The 24,298-nt window shown below is 42.3% G+C and overlaps 2 protein-coding genes across 4 annotated transcripts in view; one reads left to right on the forward strand and one right to left on the reverse strand.

Annotated features, from left to right (window-relative positions):
• Positions 1-22,328, forward strand: part of Ppox (protoporphyrinogen oxidase) — a 50,442-nt gene extending 28,114 nt beyond the window's left edge. For all 3 annotated transcript variants that reach the window (XM_065451357.1, XM_065451355.1, XM_065451356.1), the window contains exons 8-12: positions 3,881-3,941; positions 10,191-10,309; positions 11,502-11,615; positions 13,571-13,720; positions 16,210-22,328. In XM_065451357.1, coding sequence (XP_065307429.1) covers positions 3,881-3,941; positions 10,191-10,309; positions 11,502-11,615; positions 13,571-13,720; positions 16,210-16,392 — 627 coding nt within the window. In that variant the 3' untranslated portion in view covers positions 16,393-22,328. The remainder of the gene's footprint in view (positions 1-3,880; positions 3,942-10,190; positions 10,310-11,501; positions 11,616-13,570; positions 13,721-16,209) is intronic.
• The window catches only part of LOC135917766 (proliferation-associated protein 2G4), a 125,754-nt gene that overhangs the window by 53,083 nt on the left and 48,373 nt on the right, over positions 1-24,298 (reverse strand). The gene's annotated exons all lie outside the window — the stretch shown is intronic.

Raw genomic sequence — 24,298 nt, forward strand, 5'->3', positions numbered from 1 at the left:
CAGTGCAGCTAACCAAGGTTCTCTCATGCAGTGCATATTGCCTTAAAGAATGCAATAAATTCTGTACAGAATTTAATATGTTATGGCATACAATGCCCATTAAATTGGAGACTATAGTGAGAAGTCAAGCCTACTTTTAGCAAAGAAACACATTGATTGCTTTTAGCCAGAGCTGCATGCTTAGGTTGAGCAAACATATTAGTCAAGTGTACCACTCACAGTAATTAAAGAGAGGATATCTCCCTATTGCACCTATTGTACAATAATTTTACTGAAATTTTGTCTTCATAGCTAACAGATTTCTGGCCTTCAGGTTTCTTTTCTTTTGCTTGTAATGTTGACAAGTGCTCATGATGATGGCCTAGTGTAAAGTAATATATATATACACATTGAACACATTTTTGTTTTGCAGCATGCATTCTGTCGTGCAAACATTGAGGACAGCCACTTTTTCTGCATAATAACTAGTGTTCTGCCACAGTATCAGTCAGTCTATGTGTTTTATTTTTCTTTTTTTTCTGTGTTTTTTTTTATTAACGCAGTAAAAGTGCAAGTTTCTGTTGGTGTGCGCCATCAGTGCTTATGCTAATAGCCAATCCTTAATGAAACCGGCACAAGATTGAGCATGCATTTCTCTGCTCATTTGACAATCATGCTGAGCAGTGTGGCCTCACGGAAGCTCAGTTGCTGTCAACGTGTGGCAAAACCTCACCACAAGCAGGATCACTGACTGCTGGTCACAACTCGTCTTGTTTGTCTTCGCGTGCTAAGCGCTCTCATTGTGTGTCATTAAATACGCCCTGTCCTTCCTTCTAAATAAGCTGAACAGAATTGTAAGTGGCAGCAGCAAGGAGTTGTATTGATATAGATGCAGTGCATTCACATTCCTGTGAGTTCCAGCCATCTGCTTAGATGTGCTAGCACTGGCCAGTGTTCAGAAAATTAAGCCTCTCTGCTTGCAGCCGGCAGCAACGTCCCTCCTCCTATTATGGTTCCATCAAGCTGCATTGTCCACAGCTTTCTGCTATGCCACTGTTTTTGCACCGCAATTGAAACAAAGTATGTTAATTCATTAATTAATTCTGTCAAGCTCGTTTTTGACCACTATGACTCTTCTGTGGCTACTGGCAAATTGAAGTAGATGAGCGTGACCGCGAGAAAACTGCTTTCGTAACTCCGGACGGCCTTTACGAATTTAGAGTACTCCCTTTCGGGCTCTGTTCCGCTCCAGCCACATTTCAGCGAATGATGGATACCGTTCTCGCTGACCTCAAATGGAAAAGCTGCCTCGTCTATCTCGATGATGTCGTTGTCTTTTCGGAAACTTTTGACGAGCACCTTCGACGCCTTCGGAATGTACTCGAAGCCATTCGATCGGCTGACCTTACACTCAAGCCAGAGAAATGCCATTTCGGTTACGAGGAACTGAAGTTCCTTGGTCACGTCGTAAGCATGGCAGGTGTTCGGCCTGATCCTGAGAAGACTGCTGCCGTAGCAGCTTTTCCCGCTCCAACCGATAAGAAAAGTGTGAGACGATTTTTGGGCTTGTGTGCATATTATCGACGCTTCATTGAAAATTTTTCGAAGGTTGCAGATCCGCTATTTCGCCTTACGCGTGACGACACGCCATTCCTCTGGACTGATGCACAACAGACCGCCTTTGCGGAGCTACAACGTTGCTTGTCTTCTCCTCCCGTGCTCGGTCATTTTGATGAGGATGCCGACACAGAAGTACGCACTGACGCCAGCAATATCGGTCTCGGAGCTATCCTGGTGCAACGACAAGACGGCACTGAACGAGTTATAGCCTACGCGAGCCGCACTCTGTCACGCGCAGAGTCCAATTATTCCACCACAGAGAAGGAGTGCCTCGCGGTTATTTGGGCTACCACAAGGTTTAGGCCGTATCTCTACGGGCGGCCATTTAAAGTTGTGACCGACCATCACGCTTTGTGCTGGTTGACCAACCTCCGAGACCCTTCTGGACGATTGGTACGTTGGAGTCTGCGACTCCAGGAATTCAACATCACCATCGTGTACAAGTCAGGCAGGAAACATGTGACACGTTATCACGGGCACCTATTAAATCTCCGAATCCTGACGAGGAAGACGACAGCGCCTTTCTGGGAGCCCTCAGCGGGCCGGATCTGCTCGCTAAACAGCGATCGGACGCTGAGTTAAGACCCGTCATCGATCACTTAGAAGGCGGCATCGCGTCCATTCCTCGCCCACTTTCGCGACGGTTGTCGTCATTTTGCCTACGAGGGGGCATCTTATACAAAAGAAACACAGGTGCCGGCGACAAACCACATCTGCTAGTAGTACCTCAAGCCCTTCGCGACGACATCCTATTAGCCTGCCACGACGAGCCGACATCTGGCCACTTGGGCTACTCAAGGACTCTGGACAGGGTAAGGCAACTGTACTACTGGCCTAGACTGACTGCTTGCGTCAAACCCTACGTGAAAGGATGCCGTGAATGCCAGTGCCGCAAGTCACCACCCTGCAAGCCTGCAGGCCTTCTACAACCCATTGACCCTCCGCGTACGCCGTTTGATCAAGTTGGAATGGACCTTCTTGGACCATTTCCCTTGTCTTCCTCCGGCAATAAGTGGATCATTGTCGCAACTGACTACTTGACGCGTTACGCTGAGACGAAGGCACTACCATGCGGGACAGCATCTGAAGTTGCCCAGTTTTTTATGCATCACATTGTGCTTCGGCACGGCGCACCGTCATTCATCATCACTGACCGAGGGACGGCATTTACGGTGAAGCTTCTGGATGACATCTTCAAGCTGAGCTACACAAGTCATCGAAAGGCCACTGCATACCACCCTCAGACTAACGGCTTGACAGAAAGACTAAACAAAACACTGGCAGACATGCTCGCTATGTACGTGGATGTGCAGCACAAGACGTGGGACGAAATCCTACCGTACGTAACGTCTGCGTACAACACTGCCGCGCAGGAAACTACACGCTTCCCGCCATTCCGCCTCGTTTATGGTCGAGATGTCCAAACTATGCTAGACGCCATGATGCCATATGAAGATACCGACCAGCTCGACCAGTTAGCTCCTGACGTCGAGGAGTACATTCAGCGCGCCGAGGAAGCGCGTCAACTGGCCCGCGTGCACATAACACAGCAGCAGTGTACCGATGCAATAAGGTACAATCTCCACCATAGACAAGTGACCTATGAGCCTGGTGACCAAGTTTGGGTTTGGACACCCATTAGACGGCGAGGCCTCAGCGAGAAACTCCTCAGCAAGTACTTCGGACCATACACAGTACTAAGGCGTGTAAGCGCCGTGAACTATGAAGTGATCCCAGATGGAGACCTGCCATCGTCCAAGCGCTGTTTACCACGCGCAGAGACTGTACATGTGGTCCGCCTCAAGCCGTATTTTACATGGTGAAGTGTACTAGTGAAACAACCTTTTTTTTTTCGCTGTCGTCGCGTCTTCCTCCAAAGAACTGTGAAGCGTTTTTTTTTGTTCCCGACCACAGAACACATTTTTCCGTGTGCATTTCCGCATGTGTGCTAGCGCGTTCCCCCGCACTTTTTTTGTCTTACCTAATTTGTGTCGTTTCCATGTACGTTTTGTGTTTGAGCATCGATTCGATGCTCCGTTGGGAGGGGGAATAATGCCACCTGGTGTTCAGCAAAAACGGTGATCGAAGACGACGAAGTCAAGGATCTTGCGCCAGCTGGTGAACCGTCCTCCTTGTGTCTGACATTTTCGTGTCTGGCTGCTGATCCTGCTGCTTATTCTTGCCTTAGCGCGTGACAATATGTATTCTTAAGTTTTCTTCTTAGCTGCTGTGCAATGTACAATATGTGGTTAAGTGTGTATATTCTCTTTCTCTGGCTCAGGTGTCATTTGCAGAGTCGGCAATGCCTGTGGATCACATCTTCAGCTGCATTCCAGCACGAAGTAAGACACACATGTTGGTGTACTTGCATTATAGCTTTTGTATTCTGGGTTATATCCTCATAGCCTACTTGCCTTTATATTGCAATTTAGACTGGTTTATTGAAGCTTGGTTTTGTGTAGCATATACATTGATGTTTTGTACTACATATGTATGTAACATGGCAAGGTTAGAGCACGGACATGCAAAAGAGGTGGTTAGTCGCAGCAAACTAATAGAGAAAAGTAGGCGGGAATAACAAGGACAATGTTTTGAATGTTCAATAAGCATTCATCCAAACCATGCCAGCATGCCTACGTAATTAATTTTGTTGTGAACAAATCACTAAATGCCAGTCAGAAAGCATAAAGCCCAAACTCCATGTGGGTGATTTTCTGCACGACAGCAATGAGCAATAGCTTCAAGCGATGCATGATCGGATTGCTTATTCTTGTCACTCGATAGCTCGGTTCTAGAAATCTAGAATTTGTCGTTCATCACCCGGAAGTGCTATGAGAAACTAGCCAATAGCACGAAGCTGGAACAGGATGCACATCAATAACATACTACAGTCAACTCTGATTACAATGAACCCTGATAATCCGGAAAAAATGTCTGTTTTATCTGAAGTCTGTAATATCAGAAATGCGTCACTTCGTAAACATTTGTCGCAGTTTCTAACAACCTTATTGCAAAATGTGAGGGACGAACGTCCAAAGTAAAACAAACAAAAAAAGTCGCAGTTTCACCTGAGAGGCGAAGCATCGATTGCGGTAGCAAATTATTGGTCAGCTATGTGAAGTAAGGATAGTAGGTTTATTGGCTGTATGAAGTTGTAAACATTCTCGCTAACTATATTAACAAGCACGGTGTCACGCGCACACAGATAAACGTGAACACATCCCACTGATGACCGCTGAGAGTTGCTGTCAGATCATTAAAATGAGGAAGCGCGGTAGCAGCAGTGAGCTAATTGACCTTCATTCTGTCTCTTGCTTCAATGCCAACTAAACTAAATGTTGAAAGCACAGTGCATACGAAGCTACTGGGACAGGGCGCACTTTGTCCACATCGCAGATCGCTTTCAAGATATGACGCCCGCGAGGCAGCACTGTAAGCAGCAGCCACCTGAGTAAAACCCACACTCACCCTCGCCTCCCCCCCTGCCCCCCCACGTGCCTCGCACGCGGAAGAACATGGGGCACTTCTGCGTCGCCTTCCTCCCTCATGCGTGCGATATTGAGCCGTGATCATTGGCTGACCCTCGCAAGTCAGTTGTCAGCCCATGTTGACACAACAAAAGTCCATTTTGTACACCCAATTTTGACGAAAATTGCTGTTGATTTCGTTCACTGTAGCTGATAGTCCGTTGTAGCGTGGTCCGTTAAAACCGAGCTTTGTTGCCTTAAAGAAATAGGTGGAGCGAACTAAGGTTAAAATATGGTCCATTATATCCAAAAGTCTGTTGTATGCAGGTCCATTGTAACGAGCATAGACTGTATTTATTATTGCACAGAACCAGCAAACAATCAAATTTTGATGCATGCAAGGATGAAAAAACCTACTGCAAGACCTTCAGAAATATGTTATGCTGCTCTGTACAGCAAAACAAATCAACTTAAATTATTAGAGAGACGCTGCGTGGAGACGCTGCTTGGAGTGGCTCCTCATATGGGGTTCTACTTGTAGGCAACAAGTGGACATGTCGCTTGTCCCTATTGCACACAAGATCACTTGCATGGTGTTTATATTTAGAATTTAATATCTCTTATAATCTGTTAATAACTTGAGAGCGCAATTGCACGGTGCTTCATATCCAATCTTCTACAATACTGTAGCCATTGTACTCATCATAAAAGCCAAAATCATGCTATCATCGCATGAATGAAAAAAAAAATGTAAATCAAATAATAAATTCTGGTTAGCTCTAACTTGTTCATGTATCATTTGTCTTTGATAGTGCATTCTATGCAAGTATAGCATGGTCTCCTAGTCAGGCATGGACTATTCTTGCATGTCCAAAGAATTGATTGAGCATGCAAATATAGTTGAGCCTTGCTATAACAAATCTGCATCTAACACAAAAATACCTTCGTTATATTCAATATTCATTATAAACATGTATTCATTACATGGTCGTATGGACGAGGAACATTTTAGATTTATTTCATTATATCTGATAATTTGTCATATAGACGTTTAACTTGTGATTTTATTTTGAATTGTCCTATTGACAGGTGTGCTTGCTTATCCTTCTCCGGTGACCGATGTTCAGATAACAGATGTTAAATGTTATCGTTCAGCGCAAGACATGCCTGCATGATTTGAAAATTATGCAAATGTGATCGTTCATTTTATCTGCTATCTCTGTTCTCACTGAACCTTGAGCAAAATGAGAACAAGGTAAAAGCGGGAGCCAACGTTTCGACCAGTGGACTTGTCTTTTTCAAGGCGACAAGTCCACTTGTTGAAACTTTGGCTTCTGCTTTTACCTTGTTCTCGTTTTGCTCATCGTCTTGAATTTCCATCTGCCGCCTTCCTCATATTTTCCCTGGATTTCTCACTGAACCTTGTATTATCCGATTGCATGCCTGACATGAATTATTGGAAACTATGCGGGCACCAACAATTACACTATAACTTTCGACGAGTGAAGTATAAAATCCAACGCGCTTGACCCGCTGATCACATTTAGACAATTGCCGACCGTGTTCGCCGCTATCGTTGTGCTTTGATTGTAGCCTGTTTTTGTGGGCACAGCTTCACCCAATAAAAGCTTACTTTCCTCATTCATAGTTTTACTGCTGTGTTCTTCACTGTCACTACTATGTGACAGTATCTTATTTTTGTGTGCACAATCCACACCAATAATTTGAAAAATTTTTACTTGAAGTTGGGGTGCAAGTTATATGCGAGTTTGTCTAAAGGTGCACGACAGTGTACATTGCGCTGTCATGGAGCCACACTTTAACACAGCGTACTCCAATACCTAAAGTTTTGTTATATCCTAGGGAAACTCACCCTCTTCCCACCCTCCTGTGTTAAGCTTCCTTCTGCCCTCTTTCATGGTCTCCCATTCTTCTCGTATTTTCATGTCACTGTATTGCGCTTAGTAGTTAGAAAATAGGGTAGACAGTGCCGGTCAACCAAAACTCGAATTGTGATGAGCTGCACTCAATGGCAGTTCTTTACCACACAGCAGAAGCTGAAGATTATCAATGTCACCAACGTGATGGAGAACAGAGCCGCTGACTGAAGATACGATGTGGAAAAGTTGTGCATCCACGAGTGGAGACTTTTTACAAAGATTAGAGTGCTGTGGTGTGAATTTATTTCCGGGTGATATGTGCATTTTTTTGGCTTTTCAGGCTGTTGTAATTGGGGGTGTGGGTTATACACGATGGCAGGTTATATGCAGAAAAATACTGTATTTCACCTCTAGTTTCATTTTCTTTTTTCTGTAAATTTGGCCTCGGTACCCCATTACTTGTCCATGATGCACCATAGTATTCTCCTTGAAAGTGGGAAATTGGGTCTTAGACATGAAAGTACAGTAATGTTTGCCAATAATATATAATGCCACAAGGGCAATAAGCATAGGTAACTCTTCAAAGCAGTGGTGTAATTCTGGATGAAAATGAGAATCATCTACTGCTGCTTGTGTATGCACATTTGTGTGCACCTTTGTCCTCACGGGTGTTAAGTGTACAAAGGCAGAGTTGTCGGCCAGCATAGAGGAAGGGGAGGAAGTGAGAGAAAAATAATTCTGCTACTATTGTAGTGATCAGTGCCTATTGAACATGGAAGGGATTTTCTGGCGTTAGCTAGTGGCTCAGTCCTTCAAGCAGGTCCTGAACCACTTTTTATAGAAGAAATGCATTTGGTGTTGAGATACACTATTTCCAAAATACATGCTTTGCAGCAAAAAGTACTTCAATGCGTTCAGCATTAGTGGAGTTATTGGCAATCAAAGATCACCTTTGATTTCCGTCACAGTGCTCCCTCTCCTTCTGCAATGCCTTGCACTGCAAAGGCTGCGGGGGAGTGGGGTGGTGGCCACAACGCCCCGCCTACTAAATGTCACCGCGGTGCACAGTTCAAATGTTATTTTGGATGTTCACGTAGATGCCACTACTTCTGATTTTGGCGCCTATCACGTGCCAAACTCGGAGGCTATCCCTCAACTTATGCTTGAGTTCACAGTGTTTCATTGCTTAGCTATGCTACTGTGTACTAGATACCTACATGCAGCTGTGTTTTCTTGCACCAAGTGGGAAGCAGCACATTTCATTTTGAACTTATATCTATGGAAATCAGAGCAATTCCGAGGATCGAACAAAACATCATCTTTATATTCACTCGTGCAAGTATGTCGGCAGTGCGCACATCAGCTAATTGATGTATGCCACACTGCGGACTTGCATTGGAAGGATTCCTAATGTAACAAGCTTTGAACATGATGGCGATGCACCTCGAAGGTGTGGAACTCGGTAAGCAGACAACATATTGGTGCTCGGGCCCACTAGCTACGCCACCTACAGTCACGTCACCTACAGATACCAATCAGGGGATGTATTCTCGGACTATCACATTCGGTGATGTTATCACCTTCGCGTGTCAGAGTGCTAAACCGGCCAATCAGCTGATCTGGTTTTGCTCGACCAGCCAATAAGCACACTCTGAAAGTGAAATCGCCAAGAGCGATGGTCCAAAAATATGTCCCCAGAGCATGCAGCTGTCCTCAGTGAGCTGCAGTGGGCCTGTCACTGCACCCTGTGGTGACCGCGATATCTACACTTTGCTGCAGATGCAGCTACATACAACTGTAGTGGCTAACTGCAGTGTATAGTGCAACATTTGGTGTGTGCATGACAGGGCTGGAGTGCGTGCTTGCGCTCATGTGCTCTAGTCTGGCAATGCTACGTGGTATGCACCAGCTTTGTCCTGCACCAGCTTGACCAACCGATAGTAGGCGCATCCACATTGCACATTTTGAAGTGCTGTCGATACTCAATATGAAGTGAAGTCAGCCAACTTCTCTAGCAAGAGCATACAGGAGTAATTGCGTGCTGGCATGCATATCTGTGACCTTAAGTTTCGCAAGGTTTGAGGCTAGTATAGTGTTCAAAACTAACCGAAATTAGCGAGACCTATAACACTGATAAGCATTGTGGCCAAATTTTAATTTTTTCTTAATTAAGCAAGTACAGCCGAGCACTAGCATATAACAATACGGGTAGTCGTGACCAGACGTACGTAATTCTTATCAAAATTTGAAATACAGATTTTCACTTACTTCAGCCTGTCTATTAAGCTGTATCAATAAGTATACACAATAACAGTTGGAACAAGTGCACTGATCCAAGCATCCTTCTTGATTAATGTCAGCTATCAGCCGATAGCAGCCATCTATAAGAATCTTGCATATGATGACGAATGCAAGCCACTGAAGGCATTAAAATGGGTGAGGATAAGGCATTGTTTGGAAAGAGGGTGTTTCAGAAAAAGGTGATCTTGTGTTCTGCTTGTGAGCTTCACGTGCCGCACATGACTGCAAAATTGCGCTGAAATGTTCACTACAGAGTATGCTATGCACAGACTGCATTTTTTTCACCAAGCCCGAGGGGTGGTTCCAAACCTCGTTAATAAACAATTAAATGCAACTATATGTTATGACTTGAAAGTGATAGGAATATGGCACTCGCATACACCAGCCTTGCTGGGGCTAGCAAATGTTGCACTTCATCTCCACACCATCAGTTTTGGCAAACCATGCCTCTTCTTAGAGTAGGTGATGTGCAGGGTTTACCACATGCTGGAAGACGCCAGAAGCACTCCTAATCCTTACCTCAAGGCTGCCATTGCCACAGTAATGGCAAAGAATGCATCAGAATGAACAAGGTGCACTAAGAGAAGTAATGGTGCTTGTCGAAACCTACTGCAAGGAGACAACAAACATCCCTGGACAATGCAGTGCCTAAAAGTTGAAACATAGCTTTAGCTACGTGCTTATGGAGGCAACCATGGGTTGAGAAGAGTGGACTCTTAGCCATGTTTATAGATATCTTCTTTTTTATGTAACCCATTGTTTCAAAGCTACGTAAGGCTAAACTTGTTTCAGGGGAATTTTTTAAGAGAACTGTACTGTATGTGTGTCTATTGTATGAATAAGCATTTGTGTGCTGTTCAAGGCATTGTGTCACTTGTTCTACTGTTTTTCTGTTGTTTTCTGTGCTGGCTTGCTACTGTTCATATCTGGTCTGAACTTGCAGAGCTGTCCCAACTACTGATCCATGATTGGCCAGAGCTTGCTCAGTCTCTTCTGTCTATACCGTCTGTCCACATAGCAACTGTCAACTTAGAGTTCAAGGGTCAGTTGCTTTCCCATAAGGCAAGTCTTCCATTTCACATTGCCTTGCAGCCCTTAAGAGAGAGCAAAACAGTAAAGACAATCTCCCATTTTATCACTGTGCATGTAAATTAGGCACCTTCCTTTCTTGCCACTATGTATATTGTTATATTATGAAGTGAAGCATCCAATACTAAAGAAGAAAGGAGCTACTTTGTGAAAACCAACTTCTGGTTCCTTTTGCCTGTGAATGTTCCACAGAAAGTAGGTAGTCTTCTATGGATACATGAATGTCTTTGTGCAATTTAGAAATGTTGGTAGAGTAACATGGTAATTGTGACATAACATGTTGCTTTCCTGACTTCTGTGCATCATGATTGTCTGGTGGGTAAGATGTCATGTTCCTCAGGTGAGCAATATGCCACGTCCTTCGTGTGCTTTGTGACCCACTGGTGAGCAACGCACCTTTGCATATTTCTTGATCTTCAGAGACAGGGCACCAGCACACTTAAAGTCAGAAGCAACAAGAATTTTTCATGTGTGTTGATTTTTCACAGCACTATCACCTTCGCACTACAGAAAAGACCTGTATTTCCACAGCCACCCGGGAGGAGTAACCGTCATAACTTCCTTGTGTATTATTCCACAGTGGATGGCGTAATTAATCAAATGCACGTTCAGGTAGCCACATTGTGGTACTGTGTTTTACTTGAAACTGCTTTAGTGCTTCACTAACTAAGCTAACCTATCACTTTTCTTATGGCTCCAACATTTACTTCTTACCTCAAATGAAGATAGTACTGGAATGTTCATTTCGCAGCCACTACACTACATGCAACTATTTGTGTTCAAGCATTGGCAGTGTCCATTCAAGTGTGACTTGAGTGCTGCAGCAAATGGTAGTGAACATAGCACCTCAAGTGTAAACCCTGACTGTGCCAGGCATGGCTCATTGCTGGAACACATTGCTGCTGCCACTTTTTGAACATTTGTAAATGGTTTTCTCTTAAATTCCACTTCACTATTCATGAAGGATGCTTGTGATTATAGCTGTGTCAAAGTTTAGAGAAAAGAAAGTGTATCGTCTAGTAGTGCTTACCATTGGAAACATGTAGTCGTGGGTCTAAAGTTGGTGAGACAGGATTTGTGAAAGTGATCAAAACTTGTGTGACAGTGTGGAGAGTATGTTCGTGTTTCATTATTAAATTACATTCTTCTCCTTTTGTCTTTATAGTGCTCAGGGATCATGGTTCCTTCCTTTGAAGTCCCTCACTTGCTCAACATCACCTTTGACTCCTGCTGTTTTCCTGAGCACGATGGCCAGTATGACACAAAGACCCGCATCACGGTGAGAAACTGTTAACTCTGTAGCTTACGTGCTTTCTTTCATTATTGGCACATTTACATTGCTTATGAGCAGAGAAACTAAGCAAGTTAATTAGGAATGATAATTTAACATTGCAGTATATGCAAAACCAAAGAGAGTGCTAGTGTTGTTTTACTTGCCCTTGTCTATTACATCATGCCATCACTTGATTGCTTCCACCTTTTCCCCCAACTCAATGTGCTATCCTCGGTTCCAGTTATTTCATTCAAATTTTATCATTTTTGAGGCGGTCGCAAGATCAGTTTAGCTGGAATGCTTTTCCATGTATCCGCTATTATCCAGCTTGTCCCTTGTCTTCACAATGCATTATTGGTGTGACCAGTTAGCATTCTCACTTCCTCATTTAGGTGACAGGTGTACTGATGTAGCTGAGGTACTCAAGCTGACCTTTAAAGAAAACATCAGTGCTTATAACTAGTGGAATCATTAAACCACATCCTCACACCAATTCCTCAAATGTCATCCTTGCTTGAATTTCATTCTCGAATTTAGGTGACACATAAGTTTTGTCTTAACCATCTTGTAGAAAATAGTCAGCTTAGATATGAATAAATGATAAGTCCACTGTAGGGCAAAAGCCTGCTTCCACTAGAGATCACTAATGATCGTTGTCCTGCAATAAGTAAACTCACTCTATGTCTGCAAATTTCCTTATACAGTCAACTTCCGTTAATTCAACCCTGATGGGACCGACGAAATTGGTCTAACTATCTGGTGGGTTAGTTTAACAAAATGCAGAAAAAGCGCCAAAATGCACCGCTGATTAATTTTGCCCAATGCTAGCACACCCCTGAGTCAAATGTGCAGTAGCTTTCTGTGTGTCCAAAGTAGGAAACTGACATAGAAATTACATTGGAGCTCCTAAACAGAGTAGAAATTTAACACACCCTATCTTTTAACAACAAAAATGGGCAAGGATCTAATATGTGGCACACTTGTGGCCAGTTTTCTAAAGTTAGCTTTGCCACAAGATGAATGTAGAAGCTGCATTGCCGCTGTACAGGCACGTTATGCAGTGAAGCACACAAATGCTGCAAATGTATTTGTGGAAAAAAAAAAAAGATGCATGTTAGAATTGGGTAAATACTGTAATTATTCATTGTGAGGTTTCATTGTTGCTTTAAAATCTTCCAGAGGCAGGCCGAAAATAAGCGTTTTCTATGGGAGACTACACATGTTTGAGGCATTCCTTGTACCCTAAGCACTGCAGAGATGAACACTGCCGCTATTGAATTCACCAATGAGGTCACAATAGGAGTCGGGTGCGTGCATGATGACCAGCTAAGTTCAAATTATTTGGCGAAGGCTAAGTTCAAAATAGAAATAATGAAGTGTATGAGCGTCAGCTGGGACTTTAGTTCAAGTTCAAATTAACTGAAAAAAATTTATTTAACTGGAGTAAAAAAATTGGAGTCTAGTGTATCATCACGCCAACTAATACTCTGCCTTCATTGACTACGTAAATTTTCTAATAGAGTGCTGGTAATCTGTATCACACATCATTTGACCTGCTCAAATTCACTTGTGCCTTTTAATCTCAACTAGGGTCTTATATAAGTCATACCCCAATATAAAAAAACACAGATATAATGAGTTAGTGGATATGAAGAAGCAAATATAAATTGTTTATTGCCGTTATAAGCATGTGATAAATATATATGCTTGTAATGAATACTGATTATAGCAAAGGTACTTTCGTGTCAGATGTGACTTTGTTTTAACAAGGTTTGACTGTACCTGCATTAGGTCTCGAATTCATACTATAATCTCTAAACCATACTATCCTGTGCCACAGGCAAAAACATGGATAGCACATCACAAATCCTGCATTCATTAGGAGCCAGTTATATCAAGTCTTCTTCCCTGTCGGATTGTATCATTGTTGTTCTCATTTTCTCTCAATTCTTGCCTTCCAGGTTCTGATGGGTGGTCGCTGGTTTAAGCAAGCTTTTGGAGAAGTGGACAGTGTTGACCCAGATGTCATATTGGAAGCTGCTAAGGATGCTGTCAGGACATATCTTCACATTGATGAGCCACCTGTCAGGCACCATGTGAACGTGCTCAAGGTGTGTATAGACAAGTTGGTCAGGAGCTGGGCCACCACAACTGTTGACTGTCGATAAAAAGCTTTCACAGCAGTCACTTGGTTGCAAAAGTGCTATGACCAGTACACATTCATGGCGGAACATCTGGACACTAAAGATTCAGAAATCAGAGAAATAGAGAAACATGGAGACTCAGTGTGTCTTCTAACTAGTCTTCAACGGAAAACATGCTTATGTATTTTAGAAGAGTTAACTGCTGGGCTAGTTGGTGATCTTGCATACTGAAAAGATTTTGCGCCAAAAAACAACACACACAAGAAAGACGACGACACCACGGGCACTGGCGCCCGTGGTGTCGTCTTTCTTGTGTGTGTTGTTTTTTTGTCGCAAAATCTTTTCAGTATGCTTATGTATATACACATTCACGAAACTGGTGTGATATACAAAACGACAAATACATGCAGTGGCATGTGTTGATGAAAAAGTGAGAGCTCATGTCACCTTAGCTCTTTAAATTCCAAGTTCTTTTCTGAAAAAGTGCATCATATTCGAAATATATTTTTTTCATTTTAGCAATTTTTGCTCACATATATACAGTTGAGCCTCGATATAACAAACTTAAATATAATGAAATTCTCGATATAACGAAGCACTTAACTTTCCTTGTGAATGTCACAAGCAAACATGAACACATCTCAATCGATGACCGTGGACACAAACGCTAGCGTGAGAAAGGGCAGCAGCAGCAGCGAGCAAAGTGACCTTCGTGCTGTCTATCGCTCCAATGCAAACTCAGCGGCGAGAACACAGCTTGCACAGAGGTATGAACCATCTGCAGATCGCTTTCAAGATAGGGTGTGCATGACTGTGCACATGACTGTGCATCCCCCATGACTTCCATCCCCCAATGGCCTTTTGCGTGATGGAAGACTGTGCGTTTCCTCTCAGCTTTCTGCCCTTGCGTGCGCCAGACTGAGCCGCAATTTTCAGCTCCCCTAGTGCGCTTTCACTCGTACATACAGCATACGGTGCGTGGCGAAGCTGTTATCGCCCTTGACCTTCATACGGAACATCACAGCAACAGTGATGGCAGAAATGCACCTGGAATGTCCATATAATTGCTGTCGCAATAAAATAAGGCAATCCGAGGGGCTGGATTTTACTGTTACTCACAACTATATGAAGTGACAGGGAACAAAGCCAGAGAACAAAGCCAGAGAAAGCTTTGAGGAAATTGATTGTTATGTTTAATTGAAATATGGAAATAATAAAGAAATTGAAATAGATTAACTGGTAAAGCACAGCATGCGTAATGTGGAAGATGTTGGTTCGGCATTCACCTGCAGCGAGTTGTCTTTTTGTCCACTTTCATTTCGCTTTTCCTTACTATTTCTACATTTTAATGAAACAGCAATTAGACCAATACGCAGCTGTGACCTAATCAATGCCACTTCGATACCATGCAGTGCATGAGGTGCAGGCGGGGGAGGAAAAAGGGGTGCAAACCATATGCGAGTAAATATTACTTTTAAATAAATATTTTGGCCCAGCGTTAAGGGTGTGACACTTACATGGGTGTGGTTGGAGCAGTAATTGGTTGTTTGTTAGTTGAATAAAGGAATAAGAGAAAATAAAGAGAAGGAAGTTACTGATCGTCGCACTAACTGTTTAGCCCAGGCTGCTGACACCTGTACGGTGGTCAGAAGGGGAGAGTAGAGTAAAGAAACAGGAGATAAAAAGAATAGCAGAGAGGATAGTGTAAAGAAGCGAACTAATTACATATATGGTTGTGGCCCTTTTACAAGAATACACGATACATGTATGCTTAGGTACGCATACGTTACACAAAGAATTCATAATGCAGTTATAACTCGATGTTAAGAAGTTGGTAAAATTGGCACATTGCATCATTATATCAAAATTGCACTAAATTGAAATTCAATCTTTTATGCAAAACACACTCACTAACCAACTCTTCTTTACCACGAAGGGTTTTGTTATACTAAGGCTAAAAATAAAATACACACTTTGCTACACTATGGTTAAAAATGCATGGTGTTCTATGACTGGAAGGTATAAAAGGTTAAATACTTCTTTACGATAAGGATTTTGTTCTACTGAAGTTCGTTATATCGATGCTTAACTGTACACATGTGAAAGAGGTCGTCCCACAACATGAAATGAAAACTTTCTTGGAAGCTGTAGTAATCAAATACATATGGAGGGTTACACAGAGTAGCTGTTTGTAGCTGAATTATGTGGTCAGAAATTCGGCTCTGTTATTGTCCTTTGGAAAGAGCTTTTATAACTTTGTGTGCTTATGTAAATAATGATAGTACAAATTTGTGTGCTCATACAAATTTATGTGTGGGCTTACATGCTAGTTTTTCTTTTGACACAAGGCCGTGACTGTATCTTCTTTTACATGATCATTCAGTTTTGAGAAGCAAGCAAAATTTCGGACAATGAATAAAAATTGTAATTTTAACAAGTTTTGTTTCATGTCACAGGAATGTGTTCCACAGTACCTGGTCGGCCATCTCGAGCGCATGTCGAAGATTTGTGACTCTATCACCAATCTCAAGCTGCCTTTGACCCTGCTCGGATCATCCTATCGGGGTCCATCTGCCAACGAGTGCATCTACCACGCAAAGCAAGGCGTTCAGGAGTATCTAGAAGCTATACGTGTGTAGTTGACATTTGAGTCATGTTCTAGTATGTTGACTGTAACCAATGCAGCAGTGTGTTGTCTACTGCACTTTTTGGCAGGAAGCTGAAATATTAGTATCATCTATGATGTGTTTTATAGAGTACTATACAAATGCTATATGGCAGGGGTTGCAAATATTTTTGACATAGTGGAAGCTAATAATAGTATAGGTTTGCAGTATAGTATAGGAATGCAGTGGGGAACCCTGCATTCTTCTTCCATGTCTGGCCTCTCACACCTACCCCCTTAAATGTGCACAAGAGTACAAGTGCACGATCACTGGGTAATTTAAACTGACTAGTGGCAGAGGTCGCAGGGCTAACATAATTGTGAATAGTCACTTTGGTGAAAAGATCAATCTCGCTGTTTGATTTTCGAGCTGTGCAACTGGAGTCACAAAGCAAGCTGCTGAACCAATTATAGGGGTGCATTAGAGCAGGACAACAAAACGTCTCAGTGCTTTCATATACTGAGGAACTTGTTATCTTGAATGAGAGTGGCACCCAACTTGCTTGCTGCTTGTAAATGTTTTGTACTTTTCACCACTGTTCAAACACAAGGCAAAAATGATTACGTCATTAGTATAATTCTTGTTTTAAACAGAAACAGTATGTTTGCTCTGCAACTTAGAGATAGGTTTTGAGGCCTCTGCTGTGGTGATTGAAATGTTGTGAAGGAGATAGTGCAGTTGTCATCAGAGCAAAGGCTTTATAGCTCTTGTAAAATATGTCAACACTTGGGGCACACAGCTGTGTAATTTCATCCGTATGCTTCGGCATCGAAAATGGGGTTAGATGGGCTAGTTCAGGCATTGCACAGATGCTTGTGCCTTTACGAGGGGATTTTTGCTCCACTTTCACTAGTCGCATAATACATCGCCATAAGCTTTTTATTGGTTCACAGTGAAGTGGCAACACTAATTTCAATGACTGTGCAGCTGCGTGGCCAACTTGGAGGAATCTACTCGCAGAGCAATCGCAAAGATCATTAGGTGACTGTAGTAGTTGCAGAGTGACAGAAATTTCATTGACATGTGGTGAAAATTGCAGCTTGTGAAATAGCCTTTAGGGTGCCTGCTTGTTTATTTCCATATTCTAATATCACTTGAAGGGTTGAGGCAAAAGAATGCAGTAGATATGCTGCTCACTGAAAGGCCACTGGGAAGGCTGATTAAGCTGGCATTGTAGCCATGGGGGAAGGGTTCTGGAAGAGAGTGGGAGCTCAAGCTGCTTAAGGCGCTCGCTGCAATCTATTTTGGGAACGCCGGCTTTACATAATACTCCCTTTAAGGCTAACAAGCCTAATTAACAGGCCAAATATATTTCCAGTGTCCCTTCAAGTTAGTCCTAAAGAAAATATACTGTACATTCAAACATCCAAATAATGAACATGGATATGATGAAGTAAATCTAAAATGTTTCTCACAATTATCTCCATGCAACTATTATATGCTTATAGCGAATATTGAATATAACAGTATTTTTGTGTCATATGTAGCTTCAATATAACGAGGTTTCAGTTATTGTTATTGCTTTGGATGTGATGAACCAAAGTTCAGCTGAATTTTTCTTTGGACGAAGATATTTCCTACGTTTCTTCAAGCAATTCTCAGAGGGAGCTTACTGTACCATATTGTAATGCTTTTGAGAAAAGTATTTTTGAGACGTTTATTGAGTATTTGTGGCACACCAGGGTAATGGTTTTGTGGTGGGCATAAATGCAGTTTTCTTTTTTTTAAAGAATGCTTCAGAAAGCTGACAGTATGCTTGCCATGAAATATAAGAAAGGCTGTGGAAAAGGCAGCTTGAATATCGACTATTTTAGTTACAAAATGTGGAAGGTTTCTTACTGTACTGCTTAACATGTGGTGTTTGCAGTCATTCACATAGCAGAAGAGATTCATCTACATGCGCGTCATCACACAAATGTGCAAAATGAACACTGCTAATTGCAAAATATTTAAAGGTACGTTTTGAGAGCAATTTTTTTTTTCAACTTTGTGGCACTTGTGTGAAACTAAAATGTTCTGTGCCACAGAAACAACAAAATAGGCCAAAAACTTATGCCTGGTTGGTCAGTTTAGTGTGATAAATGCAGGCCGTGCTTCTTTGTGAGTACACCTGGCTGATCTTAGCTACACTGTCGACGTAAAGTGAAATGAAAACGCAGGGAAGGTGGGAGATGGAACTTCAAGACTATAAGCAGAACGAGAACAAGGTAATAGCAGAAGCCAACGGTTTTGACAAGTGGACTTGTCTTTTTCAAGATGACGTATGCTTATGCTTCCAGGTGACATGTGCTCAAGACGATGTAAGCATATGTCGCCTTCAAAAAGACAAGATCACTGATGATTGTTGTGGTGCATGAATGACTGTGAATCAGGTTTGAACAATGATTTCTCAGGTTACATCATGTGTTATAACAGCTATGTTGTATTTCTACAGTGCATGCTCAAGAAGGTTTCTTTAGGAGCTTTTGTTTAGCTATTCTTGTTCATATTTCAGTTTGTGTTGATGCTGTTAGCCAAGATAAGGGTTGTTGTGGTAGTTTCTATGTTGTGTTTGTTAGAGTTTGTTCTTAGGATATTTTGCCATGAAGCAATTTCTCTTACACTTACTGAAAACAGCTTTTGCTGACTTATATACAGTTGCAGTTGAAGCAAAAGCAAGTAAAGTGGTTGAAGTAAGAGGATTGTGAACAGTCATGCCATATTATACGTACTGGACATTTGTGTATGTGTGTGTCTTGTCCAGACAGGTCTAAGTTTTTTAGTGCATTTTCTGTCCCTCATTGAGTATGCATACTAGGGGACCTGGCGCCCGTTTGTCTTCCGATGCACATAAGAGTTGAGTGTCATGTTATCTTCAGCATGAACAATGTAGATATAGTGATGCTTTCAACTGAGATACAAAACAGTGACCTGGATAAGATACCAATATTGATTTTGTATTGGATTTGTCTTTTATACTGTGGTCATTAGGTGTCATAATGTATGATATTTAGTAGTGCCTTGCTGCACAGCTGTTGACAGGGAAGCTTGATTGTGTGGCCAGTAGTATAAGGCTGCATCATGCTGTGATTAATTCAAGTGCTGTGAAATCTCACTGAAGAGCATTTACTATTTCATTTAGGAGCCTAAATGCAACAGTAAATGTAGCTTTTAGCATACAGGCAAACCCAGTTTCATTAGAAAATGCTCCATTGTTTGTTCTGCCCACACTATATGTATTGAATGCTGTTAACACATTCTGTAGCTTTGCAGGTGTCTGCTATTCAGTGTTCTTAATATTTCTTAATTGGCAACCACATTGACCATATCTCTAATGAAATTTTAGTGTCGCATTGCGTGGCATGGATACCATGATAACGATGTTCTAAACACTACCAAATGTTTTCTATGTGGTTACTGATTAAAGTGGCTGCCCTGCAGTGTGTATCTTGCATGCGATAAGAGCATCACTATCTTACAGCATGATATGAATTTGATAATTCTGTGTGATGCCAGTCTAAATATCTGATAAGTATGTTCTATGTAGTTGCTACATGATACTACTAGAAACACTGTATTAGATTGTAGGTCGCAAGCTCACATACTGTGAACCACGCGTATCTTTGCGGTTCTCATGTGCAGCTTTTATAGCCCTCTTAGACTAGCATTCTCTCCTGCCCTTCCGAATAAGTTGCTAAGGTTTTAGGCAACTCTCTTTTGTGTGAACTCTATCCTGCCTTGGCCCCTCTTCGTATGTACTATGCTATGTGTTCTGGGCATTAACCTCCTGACTGTAGTTCAGAAACATGCAAATGCTCTCACGATCATCCCATGTGTTGGTTGTAGTGTTGTAGTGCTAGGCCATCTTGCAGCAGTGTTTTAAGGAAGCTGGCATGAGATGTTATGATCTGAGCAGACAAACCATCAGCAGTCTTTACTTTGTCATTACTTTTGTAGAAGCTCATCTTTTCTTTTATGCTGATGATAATGATGATCAGTAGCAGCCTAATTTAAGTCCACTGCAGGATGAAGGACTCTCCTTGCGATCTACAATTACCTCTGTCCTGTGCCAACTGATTCCAACTTGCACCTGCAAATTTTTCAATTTCATCGTGCCAGCTATTCTGCTGTCATTCTCGACTGCACTTCCCTTCACTTGACACCCATTCTGTAACCCTAATTGTCCACTGCTTATCTAATCTACGCATTACGTGGCCTGCCCAGCTACAATTTTTTCTCTTAATGTCAATTAGAATATTGGCTATCCTCGTTTTTTTTTCTCTGATCCACACCACTCTCTTCCTGTCTCTTAATGTTATGCCTAATATTCTTTGTTCCATCACTCTTTGCGTGGTCCTTAACATGTGTTGCCTTAACTTGTGTTATCCTTAACAAGTGTTGCCCTTATTCTGTTGGAAACTATCTTGGTGAATATTTTATACAGTATGTACTGAAAGTAGCCTAGTGGGTCTATAATTTTTCAATTCTTTAACATCTCCCTTTTTGTGGATTAGTATAATGTGGGCATTCTTCCAGTTCACTGGGATGGTTGAAGTCGTGAGACATTTCGTATAAAGGGCTGCTAGCTTTTCAAGCATGCAAGCTTTTCAAGCATGATGCCTCCTCTATCGTTGATTAAATCGACTGTTAGTCCGTCTTCTGTTGCTTTTCCACATTCCATGTCATGCAAGGCCCTTCTAACTTCATTGCTAGCTATAGGAGGAGCCTCTGTAACCTGTTCATTACTACTTCAAACAGGTTACAGAGGCTGATAGTTATATGGTAGTGCTATTATTGCTCACACTTGTAAAGGTATGCAAGGATACAGGTCTTCTTTCGTAGGGGTCACGTTATGTATGATATACCGTTTGTCTTTAGAAGTAGAAGTAATTATATCCCTGCAGACATAATTAGAGTGTATATGACTATGAGTACAGCATAGCTGCAAAAGGGGTAGTATAGTGCTTGAGTTATAATGTAGAGTGTGATACAAATCTTATTTTTCTGCAGATTGAACCCTGCTGCATGTGAAATGGTAATGAGTCCTTTTATTTTACTGTATAGAAGGGGAGAAAGTGCTTGTTTATATCAGCTTTTCACTTGGATTTCATGTACCATCGACTGCAAAAATTTCTGGAACACAAAATTTTAAAAGATATCTTAAATTTATCACATTTTCACCATTCAGAGATGACTTGTGATGGTCGCATACGAAAATTTACACTGAAGTTTTCGCTTTTGTGAGGCTATGTTATCAGCCATAAAATTTAGCTCCTGCACTCGGAAAACTTTTGCGATTGGGAGTACATGAAAAATAGGTGGGAGGAAGGGCTCAAAGAAGGAAATTTTTCTGTGTTTTCTTGTCACGGGTACGTCCCAGAAAGCACTACGTAGTCGTGAATTATGTACTCGCATTTATTTCATGGGCTCAAAGGAGGAAATTTTGCTGTGTTTTCTTGTCATAGAAGCGTCCCGGAAAGCACTATGTAGTCATGAAATATGTACTCACATTTATTTCATGTTGCGTTTGTTTTTACTTAAATGTCATTTTGATGACTTTACGTAAGGTCGAGTATATCTGCACACTGTCAAAATGCACTGTTTGTCAACAATGCTCGTCATAATTTTTCTTTGCCATACATTGGTATTTTGTGCGTGCCATTCTTCTGTATCATTCTTTTATAGGTTCTTTTGCCTTTTCTAATTTTCAGTATGTGCCTGAAATATTTTGCATAAGCACCAACCATACTTGGCCATATACAAGCTTTGTGGAGGTGAATTTGTGGCCTTGCCAAAGCAAGTAAGTTAGAGTGTGCAGCCTTTTGATTTTGTTGATGCAGTTAAAGGTGTTTGGCTATCTGGGCTACGTTCGCCTACTGTAAGCCATTTCGAAATAAAGTTCATGCATTACAAAGTGCATGAAAATGCAATTGTATAGCCTTTGAATTTTCCTGATTTTTTTTAGGACCATGAAGGCTTTGCTGGAAACTAATGCGGTATTCTGTGACTTCAAAGCCTTAAAGGTACACTAGAGGTTAACATTAGGTAAAGCGAAGGTGATAGATTACTCTTCAAATGTGACCAAAGCTGTGCATTTCCTGAGAATAAAGATATTGTGAAAGAGAAAAATGATGTCAACATAAAAAAATTCAGACTGATGCTGCCATTGTGAAGATATTGTATCAGCTCCCATAATGTAATGACTCATTCATACATAATATACTCCTGCACCAAGTATCGTGAAACTATTACGCTTTCTCAAAACATCCTACAGTCATAACTAAATTCAGGGTGTCGAACCAAACCTGAACTGAAGAACCGTACCCGTACCAGAATTCTAGCTGGAATTGAAACAGAACTCAGACCCATATTCTTGGAATGTGCTTGAACCCAAACCTAAACCGAAAAAACAATGGCTACCGGTTTGGCGTGAAACGGTGAAAACGAGTGCATTTGCATAAGCGATCTTTCAAAATAACTACTTTTCAGTCAGTGCACCTCAAGAGAACATTGTTACAGCCAACGAGTTGCATTATGTGTGAGAATGGGGATAGATATACAACTGGTGTGTGGTGGTAACTACATGGCCACATCAGCAGACTCTTGCACGTATGATTGAATTAGTAAAGGCAAGGCGCAGAAGACCAGGGCTCAAGAAGAACACAGACAGGACCGGCACCGGTCCTGTCATTTGTGTTCTTGAGTCCTGGTCTTCTGCGCCTTGCCTTTACTAATTCAAGTATGAACCAACTAGCCCAAGCAAGAGTTTTCCTTGTGCACTTATGAAGGTGGCTGTACTGCCTCCAAAACATTGTTTCAAGGTGCCGCAGAATCGTCACTTCTCTAGAAGCTAAAAGCCACATAGGCCATACACTGCAAACACACATGATGGGACACAGGGAGTACAAGGAAGACGTACGGTGTCATTGAGAAGAGAAAATGGGAAAACCAACTAGTTCATCAGCACAGCTTCCTGTGAGAATAACTCTGTGGTCGCTACTGAATGCCGTAGCAACGACTGCAAGTGGTATGGGGAATGTGCTTTTGTTCCGTGCCATGGTTCAAGATACGTTTGGCGCCTCCAAGCAGAATACAATGCCCTTGAATTTCTACAAATCGTTGTTGGGCACAATATGCCTGATTTGTACTTTTTGTCTGCGCTTAGTCAGCACAGCAGGACCCAGCAAGGAACTGCGCGGCCGCTGTTCGCGTTGTTGGCACCTCAAAGCCCAGACCTAGGCTTCAATCCTCAGGGTACATTTAAAGCGAAGCTCTGAAAACACCCCTGCGCCTCTCGTGCTGACCCTGGCTGCCTGCTGCTGCTGCTGCTCGTGCGTTCTCGCCGAATAGCTTATACTCGGCTGCGGGTCGGCGGCGCCATGTAGGAGCGATAGCTCGCACTACCTCGCCCGCAGCAGCAGAAGGTAGAGGGGGGAAGCCGGCCTGCGCATGCTGGTTGTTGGCCGCTGGTGGAAAAGGCGAGGGCCCACGACACGGAGAGCCGCGATGAGACGTGAAATCTGCCGACTGGACACTGCCTCGACCGTCGCATCCGCACCTCCAAGGGGATGTCGAGTACCTCGAACGAATGGAGCAGAAGGCAACGTTGCCACTTTCAACCCCTATAACGCTGGTTGCGTTCGAACGTACATTACATTCTTCGCCAACATGAATAAAGCGTTCGATTTCACTTTGCGCTCACATTGAAAAAACATAAACACATGTTTCAGCACTACTTATGCATTTACGGAAAGCTTTGCTGTATATGGATTCCAACAGGGCACGTTTGATCTGACGCATTTTTTTTTTTCGGTTTGAGACCCTAACTGCGGGGGGAGGGGGGCTCTACTTTGGCGACGGCTGCGTATGCGGGTCCTATCTCGAAAGCGATCTGCGATAA

The sequence above is a fragment of the Dermacentor albipictus genome, chromosome 4 (genome assembly GCF_038994185.2).
Source record: "Dermacentor albipictus isolate Rhodes 1998 colony chromosome 4, USDA_Dalb.pri_finalv2, whole genome shotgun sequence".
NCBI classification, from domain to species: Eukaryota; Metazoa; Arthropoda; class Arachnida; order Ixodida; family Ixodidae; genus Dermacentor; species Dermacentor albipictus.